General features: G+C 51.3%; 3 protein-coding genes across 3 annotated transcripts, besides 4 other annotated features; all 3 read right to left on the minus strand.

Annotated features, from left to right (window-relative positions):
- Window positions 1-363: 363 nt before the first annotated feature.
- Window positions 364-391: a microsatellite.
- Window positions 392-430: a microsatellite.
- Window positions 431-1109: 679 nt separating this feature from the next.
- Window positions 1110-1152: a sequence feature (GA-rich).
- Window positions 1153-1327: 175 nt separating this feature from the next.
- Tco025E_07821 (putative phosphatidylinositol-4-phosphate 5-kinase-like) lies at window positions 1328-2761 on the minus strand (the record flags this gene model as incomplete). The annotated part of the gene is made up of 1 exon (XM_029374680.1): window positions 1328-2761. One exon carries the CDS (start codon window positions 2759-2761, stop codon window positions 1328-1330), a length of 1434 nt encoding a protein of 477 aa, XP_029225205.1.
- Window positions 2762-3196: 435 nt separating this feature from the next.
- Tco025E_07822 (uncharacterized protein) lies at window positions 3197-5302 on the minus strand (the record flags this gene model as incomplete). Its single annotated transcript, XM_029374681.1, has 1 exon — window positions 3197-5302. One exon carries the CDS (start codon window positions 5300-5302, stop codon window positions 3197-3199), a length of 2106 nt encoding a protein of 701 aa, XP_029225206.1.
- A 479-nt stretch (window positions 5303-5781) lies between these two features.
- Tco025E_07823 (putative exosome subunit rrp6p-like protein) lies at window positions 5782-7899 on the minus strand (the record flags this gene model as incomplete). Its single annotated transcript, XM_029374682.1, has 1 exon — window positions 5782-7899. The coding sequence occupies one exon, from the start codon at window positions 7897-7899 to the stop codon at window positions 5782-5784; it is 2118 nt and encodes a 705-aa protein (XP_029225207.1).
- A 588-nt stretch (window positions 7900-8487) lies between these two features.
- Window positions 8488-8515: a microsatellite.
- The last annotated feature ends 3 nt before the right edge of the window (window positions 8516-8518 follow it).

An 8518-nucleotide genomic window follows, 5' to 3' on the forward strand; every position in this document is an offset into this window, starting at 1 on the left:
CCAAGGCAAACGCGCCGCGGAGGGAAAGAATGGGGGGGGGGGAGGGAAAGTAGCATAAAAGACAGAATAGAAGTTAGTTAATAACAGCGATAGCAAAGGATGAAAATGAAGAACGTGCAGTGCGCGTCCGCCCTGGGCCTAGCCCCTCCTATTCTAAGGATGTGAAGGAGAACAAGAAAGGGATATCACAGGTTGGGCCATTGTGCCCAAATTAACCCACTATACCCACCAGAGAGGCACACACCGGTCAGCAAATGAATCCAAAAGATGCCTCTCAGTGAGAGCCAGGCCCTCGGTATGAACCCACGAAGTGACAGTCTTTAGGGCCACGTAACCGCCGGCTCGGCTCCCTCCGTCTGGCAGGTAGTAGTAGTAGTAGTAGTAGTAGTAGAAGGAGAAGGAGAAGGAGAAGTAGGAGGAGAGGCGAAGGCTTTGGATGGAAAAAGGAAACCAAATAAAAACAAAAACGAAACAATATAAGTTTATTCACTGCCTTCCAACGCGGTATTGATGATAAAAAAAACGAAAAACAGGTTATCAACCAAGAGAGAAAAATGTTAGAAAACATTTTCACGCAATTATTGAGCATCACATAGTCCCAAGTTCCTTCTACACGATTCTAGAGACACAACTAAGGCACACATCGAGCAAGCACCCCGCACAATGGGCAATTCTTTGTAAGGCCGTTCGCACACATGTAAAATAAACCCATAATGGTGCCTTATAGACATCTCAACCCCCCAAGCAGATAAACTACAGGGACGCATGCACATCGTTAAGATTGTTGTGCGTGACATTACAACAACAAGTCGAAGAACGTCATCCTGGCGATGGGACGTGAACGCCACTAACCAAAGCTTTTCCGCCCCGCGGTGAAAAAAGGGAAAACCGTGGCAAGTATGCGAAAAAGCCATAGAACGTGCAAAAAGCCACGCGAACGCGCCCTTGAAACGTTTAGCTCCAATTACAGTAAAAGAGGCCAAAAAGCATTAAGAAAGAAATACAAGGAACCACACACACAAAGAGAGGTAGAGATAACAAAAAAAAGCACACACAGATGCATTTGCCCTCACTCCCACTTCGTCCAGCAACCACGCACACACACACACAGAGAGAGAGAGAGAAAGGGGGAGAAATGGAGAGAGGAAGAGAAGGTCATAGAAAACCAAAGATTCAACGCAAAGTAAGAGAGGGAAAGAGACGCTCAGAGTATTGAGATTGGAATCTCTACATTCATGAGAATTTATGTGGTCAGATGGGCGGAGATTGTCTCGCCGCAGTCATCTCCCACTAGTTTCAACCCCTCAGTGTTCCCTGCTTCGTCGCCTCAGACAATAATAGAGGAGACAAACGCCACAAAACGCTCCGCGTACTCTCGGGGAGGAACAGAAGATATTTTCTTTGGGTCCTTTGCTAAACCCAAAAATACCGTCTCCAAATACTTCCCGACATTGTACCTCTGCAAGATATCAATAATTCCAATGTAATATATTTCCCTCCGAGTCCCTGGTTGATCCGTGCTGCGCATGCCCCCCTCATCTGCCGTAAAGCATCGTCCATCGATGACAGTTTCAGGCGTAGGGGCGTTAGCACCGCTAGTTGTCCACTGCACCTGCCCGTCCGAAGCAACACCAACTGCCGTTCCGTCCAGTTGCAAGGTCGGCAGCGAGGACGGACCTGATGGCAGGCTTTCTCTTAGTCCTGCCACACCACTCCCCAAACTCCGTGGATCGGACGCTGGCAAGACATGAATACCAACTATAAACGAGTAGTCCATAATGTGGGACTGTTTCAAGAAGTCACAGTCTTTTCTAATTTGTTCAATGAGTTGTGCCCTTCGCGCAGGCCCTACATGTATGGGACGGTTTAAATCAAGATCCTTTTGCGTGCAAGTCTGCTTTCTTTTTTCGGCCTCAGTGGCAAAACGTCCTACGGTGCTTCCCTTGATATCATACTTTTCGTGTATGGCATTTCCCGTCGCAAAAACGTTCTGCATTATAATAAAATTTATCTTCTCTCCGGCAATTTCAAGGCGATGGTGTCCAACGAAGTGCGGCAGTAGCGTATGTGGGTTATCTAGTATAAAAAAATAGTAGCGATGTAAGATGCTGCGCAAAAACTCACTTTCGTTCCTGGTCATGGTTTTTATAACCCAATCCTTGCCGCAGAAAAAGAGATGCGCCGCCGACTTTCCGGGGGTAGGGGTACTGTGCCACCTACTTCGCATCAGCACCTCACAGTAGGTCATTGGATCGATATCGAAGAATTCCCGTATGTGGCGATAACACATAGGAGAGTAGTCAGTGAACTTAAAAGAGATTTGTGGGTCGTCGTCGTCGTAATCCTCCGTGTCACTATGGGTGACGTCAAATTTGGCAGTTCCAGTCCCGCGAACCGGCAACACTTGTGGCGGCCGCCGCTTCACCGCGGATGCACCACCGCAGCAGCCGAAGGCTAATCCACCGTTGCTTCCGGCCTTGACTTCAATGGTAGTCTCAATTGTGAAGTCTTTCTTCGGATCCAGCGGTCGCCGCTTGGCTGGGTGAGATATACTTTTGATGCTCTGCCCCAGGGCCCACTTCATGCATCGAATAATGTTACGCGTCGCTTCGTTTTGCCGCGACGTGGGCTCCGCTGAGGCATCAAATGACCCACGCTCCCCCACGCCGTCACTGAGGCCACCGCGGTCGGGTGTGCCGCTGCCGGAGGACGGATCGGGCTCGAACGAGATGGAGGCGATAACCTCCCTGTTGTATGGCATCCACAGAGGTGTTACCTAAAGCACTGCAGTCACGCCTCTCCGGACTGCTAACTATCGACCTAACGCAACATGAGGCGTCAAAATTAAATAAATAAAAGGGGGAGAGCCAATGAACCAAATATGCATTAAAAATACAAGACAATTATGTTATTTTCAGCAGCACCCGGGGCATGAACACCTTCTTTTCCTCCTATTACTTTTTCCCCCTTTTGGATTTTTAGTTGGGTTTCATTCACGTTTGGCACTGCCCCGATAGAAGTCCCTTGTGTGTTTGTTTGTTCGTGTGCGTGTCTTGCGCTTTGCACGGCGAGTGCACACACGCTTGTGTTTAATGAAGTGAGTGTGTGGCCGCACCACGCAGGCCACCTGCAACGGCGACTAGTCCTTCTTTCCCCACCACCGCCACCTTGTCCCTCATTGCGGGTAAAAGAGAAATTAACAGCCACCCACAAGGTCCTTCCAAAGGGCGTGCTGGCACATAAACTCCCACGCTGTGCGAACATGATCGTCAGGCCCGTCTCTCGACAACAGCACGCGGGCCAATGGCAGGTTGAGACCGTCGTCATGAATAACTACTGCGCGGCGGGACTGCTTTGGCGCCCCCACCAGGTGGCTTTCTTCATGCCGACACACCTTCTTGAATAGAGTCACGTCCGTGTGTGCGACGTATCCACAGCCGAAGAAAGGAAGGTCGGCGGTCCAGACTGCCACCAGCGGCACATTTCTCGCCATCTCCGCTTCAGCTTCAAGCACAAAAACAGCAAGCCTGCCTGCATCATTTAATGCTGCTCCTGCAGCCCCTCCCTCACGACGCAGGAGAGCAAGTTGAGAGGTAGTATAATGCACAACATCTTCACTAACAAGAATGGCATCAATAGGGGCAAACAGTGTCAGGAGGGAGCGCTGCTTGTTGCTCAGAACGGTGTTTCCTCCCCGGAGAAGCATAGCCCGCGCCAGCTGCATCGTGGGACGCCGATACGGTTTCCGGAGGTCATCTGTGGCGTGGTTGCTTGCCTCGCACACAGACACCGTGTCCTGTGAGCTCATACGGACGAAGCGTACGGCCGCCAGCCAACTTTGACTCGACAGCTGCGTGCGCTGCCACTCCTTTAGCCCCTCAACCCCATCCGCCAGTCGCAACTCCAACGTGGCGAAGGGAATGTACAGGAGAACGTTCAGCAGAAAGCGGACAAGGTACGCTTCAGACTGCTCCCGAGAGCACACAACCGACACAACGTGAACGCTATTTGAAAAATAACGCCTCACCTGTCTTTCAAATGTGCTTTTTTGCTGCAACGAGAATTGCTTTAGTTCCCTGAATAGCGGGATGACGGCGTCATAGTCGCGAACACAGCGATCCACGGCGGCGTTTAACGCATCCAAATCCCCTGAGGGAACGCGAAAGGCCTCGGGAAGCGGGACATCTTGTTTACACCCGCCGACCAAAGCGTCGTCTACGATAATGCAGACGTCAAACAAGACTGCCTCAAAGATCAGCCGCTCAGCACCTGGAAGCTGTAGGTCAACACCCGCAATGGCCTCACCGTACAATGCATACAGTTTCTCCGGGGCGAAACCGGCGGCTCGTACAACTTCTTTTGGCGCCCCATGACGACCCACAAAATCATCCGGACTTAGCTTTACATCCGAATCCAGCAACACCAGGGGCAGGCTGTGTCCCCGCCTCTTTGACCTACGCCATGACGATTGACTCTGCGCCAACTGCACAATATGTGGGGAAACGTATGGAAAAAGTAATGCAAGCTTTGACTGGTTCATGTAAGACATTGCGATAAAGTTTGTGTGTCCCGCAATGGTACACCGTGCTCGGTCACGCCTGCGCCAGACGGTAAGATGCCACTGCATTTGACGTACACCTGACTCCAAATGATTCCTGCGCACACACGGCCACGTTTCTGTTGCAATCAGCACATCACCTTCCAGGGCGGACTCATGCCATGCTTTGTAGTCCTTGAACCAACGCAGCGGTGGGGCGTGTTCAAGCGCAAACTTGTACACCTTTCTAAAGAAAGGAACCACAGGACCACCTTGTTCCTTTCTGCGTGTGTCTAGCGTGGTGCGAAATCCCCAGCGATGCAACGCGAGAAAGAGTTGAATAAGGGCCTCTGGTCCCCCTTTTCGAATGCCAACATGAAGCACGCGGAAAACCTGCGGGATGGCAGTGTGCAGCACCGCAGGGCACGCTAGTTCTTCCAAATCGTCGCATGCTGCTCCTTCAGCCCGACTCACGCAACGCCCCCTCGCCGCACACCAAAAGCAAACCGTCGACGGATGACTCGCATTAAGGGACGCTCCCATGCGAGTACCGGGAAACAGACAATCAAGGCAGCTGCGCGCCTCACTACAAGCATCACTCCCCGGCTGTCCTCTTGGCGCCGGCAGCGTGGCATGCTTAACGGCACCGTCGTCGTCCGCGACCTCCAGCAGCAGACCCAGTAAAATGCATAGAAGAAGGCAAAAAAGAAATATGAAGGCGGCGCTGCATCGCAGCCACCCACCGAAGCATCTCCGCAGCCTCATATGGCCTCAATATTGCCTTGGCCACAACCTGCAAGGTACACACCAATTCAACCAAGCAGACAGGAGAGAAAGAAGGAGGGGGCCGGAAGCAACGGCAAAAAAAAAGACACCAGTATGAGTAAACCGCAGCTGCACACAAGAACTCAGAGCTGAGTGAGCAAATCCACCACAGCACCATTCAAAGCTCTTCCTCCTCGTCCTGTTAAACCAGCTGCATGGTGACAAGAAAAATAACCAAGACGATGTATTCTTACATCTCTTTCTTTTTTTTGTAAAAAAAAATCTTTTTCTTGACACTGCCACCTTTTTTCCTTCCATTTTTAGGCCGTTCCTCTCGTCCGTCCTTTCCTGCATTGCCTCCCCCCCCCCCCCAGCAGTGACTGGTGATACACGACTGCATTTCAAGGAATTTTACACTCCATTTGCTTCTTCCTGTTTTCTTTTTTTTTTCCTCTTTTGCCCCCTTCTCAGCTTACAGATTACGACCCACCGGTCCGCTTGAGCTTCTCCACCTTTGCCTTTTTGCGATTCGCGCCCCCTGTGCCGTACGTCTTTCTAAGCGCGACGGCCCTCTCCTCGAGTTTCATCTCCGACTGGCCCTTATCTCCATCCACGTCGTTTGCCTCCGTCTCTTTTTCCTCCTCCCCACACACATCCCGACTGTCAACTGCCGTGTCCTCCTCCTTTTCTCCCCGCACCGCAACCTCTCCCTCACCCTCGATCTCTCCGTTTAACACAGCGCTTGTCGCTTCGAACTTCCCTGTTGCCTCCGTGGACTCTCGTGCACGCTTCTCTGCCGTCTTTCCCCGCATTAACGCCTCCACCACCTCGTGGCCGGGTATTGCGACAGTTGGCAGACGCCTATTTCGAAGCACGGCAGCGAGGTTGCACATGGCGTTAAACCACGCAGACGGTAACGTAAGCTGCAGCGTCGCTGCCTCCTCCTTCAGAAACACTGGACGCGGCCGCTGCTCTATGGACGGAAGTGTTCCCGTCATGGGACGATGAACACCACTCATACATGACAGCGCCCCCACGTTACGCACTGAGTGCGGCTCAGGCTTTATCTCGGGCTCTGACTTTTCTGCAACGGCATCGCTGCCCACCGCATCCTTCACAATCTGAACTAGCTTCATCACGTTGGTGCGCACCACCATACTCACCGGGGTGCAGCATTTAAGAACGTCGTTTGCGGAGGCCGGGAGTTTGGTGGCAATAGCCAACACAGCGGAAAGTTGCAGAACAGCTGGAGGTGAATCATCAACCTCCCTGGCGGCGGCATCTCGCCAATTAAACACGTCTCGCGCCACTTGCATTTGTGTGGGAGACAACCCACCCAAACTTCTCCCTAGGGCAATTTTATACGTTGTGTCAGGGTCTAGTTGTGGCTTCTCGTAAAGCTCCAGCGACAATCGACGGCTTTCGTTCAGCACATGCACAAGCAGATTCCCTATTGAGGCACGGCCCTCGCTATTAAGAAGAAGTGTCTTTAACCGATCATATACGTATAAAAGGAAATGAGTATCCTGCCGCGCGTATGCCACCATTTCTGCTGGAATGGGTCGAATACGCCAATCTGATGTTTGATACTTCTTGTTCAATTTCACTTGACAGAAGTGGTCCACGGCAAAGGCTAAGCTGTGTGGCATGTGCAGCGTCTGCAGGGCTATCCCTGTATCGAAAAAATTTACAAGGTACAGACCAAAGTCTTTCTGCAACCACCGGACGTCTTCGCGTGCTCCATGAAAGACTTTTAATATACGCGAACTTAAAAACACAGGCGCCAACAGATGCATCGAAGAGCGCAGTTTAAGGCAATCAATCACAATGTCTTCCCTCCGAGTACTGATCTGCATGAGGCATGTGAAGCCTTGATAGGAATAGAAATCGTGATGCTCCAAATCCACTGCAATTTCCTTCTCCTTCAGCAGTGCACGCACGACATCCTCAAGCTCCGCCGTGGAATCCACAAATCGAAGTGGACATGCAGCTAACGGAAGATACGGCGTTTCCGCGCGACGAATCAACTGCTCCTCAGGGATAGAAGTCTTTTTAATGAGTTCCGCAAATGGGTGCACGCCAGGCTGTGCCACGTGCCGTTCACCCTTTTCGTCATAGTAGACAGGAGAGAACGGCGTGGGACTGTTGTCCACAGGCTGATCAAACGTCAGCTGCGGACGAACTACGCAGTCGCCCCCACCCACGGCAAAGGAGGAGCCTTGAAGTTCGGAACCAAACGTTACAGACAGCTGCTCTTTTGCATTTAACCGCCTTCCTTTCAAATCATCCAGCAGCCCATCAACATTCTCCAGAAGCGAATCCACCGCCTCCATCACCGCCGCGCGCCGCTGATCCGTCAAAGTGTCTGCGCCTTCCTCGAACTTTGTTCGTCGTTTTTCGGGGAGCAGCTGGCAACATTTATCCATGAACTCCACAAGTGACTCGCTGTGTCGCCTGACTTGTTGTCTAAACCCAGGAAAGGCCATGTGGTAGTCATAGTCATCCAATGGGAGTTCGCTCGCCAACTTACTGTAACCCTTCACCAACCCAAAGGCCCCATTCACGATGTCCTTCGTCCGCGGAAGGTCCCTTGACATGCCACACGCCCTGATCCCAACAATTCCCTTTTTTCTTGTTTCTCACACTCATGCATACAACAGAAGTAAAAAAAAAGTTTTGGAGAGGAAGAGGGAGACTCTGCATGTAGCACATGCTTTTTTTTTATTTTGTTATTCTAAGGGGCATCCAACAAGAGGGCGAACCCAGAGAAGCACACAGACACGCACAAACGGGGACGTTCTCTCTCATAAGGTAATTATCCTTCAAATATATAGTTGCTTTGCACGCCGTGGAAAACACCACCAATCACAAAAAAAGAATTTAAGTAAAAAAAAGCAGGGCAGGTGCGTACTCCCTTATTCTAAAGCGCCGCCGCCAAAGGCACGTCCCGTTCTTCTTTGGGCCGGCAGTGGTTGCGGCAGCCACGCTTAAAATGGCGACAGGTAGACTCCGTGGTGTGTTTTCACGCTTGGACGATAGAAGGTGAACCATCAAATTTCATTTGACCCACAAACTAGAAGGGAGAACTGCGCACCGACACACAACCCCACTCAGAGAAAATCAAGAAGTGGCAATGAGAGAGGGAGTAGTCCTGGGCGGTAGGAGACCAAAAAAAAAAGAGGAAAAGAGAGAGAGAGAGAGAGAGAGAGAGAGTAG

The sequence above is a fragment of the Trypanosoma conorhini genome (genome assembly GCF_003719485.1).
Source record: "Trypanosoma conorhini strain 025E chromosome Unknown Tco_14.4_contig_00641, whole genome shotgun sequence".
NCBI classification, from domain to species: domain Eukaryota; phylum Euglenozoa; class Kinetoplastea; order Trypanosomatida; family Trypanosomatidae; genus Trypanosoma; species Trypanosoma conorhini.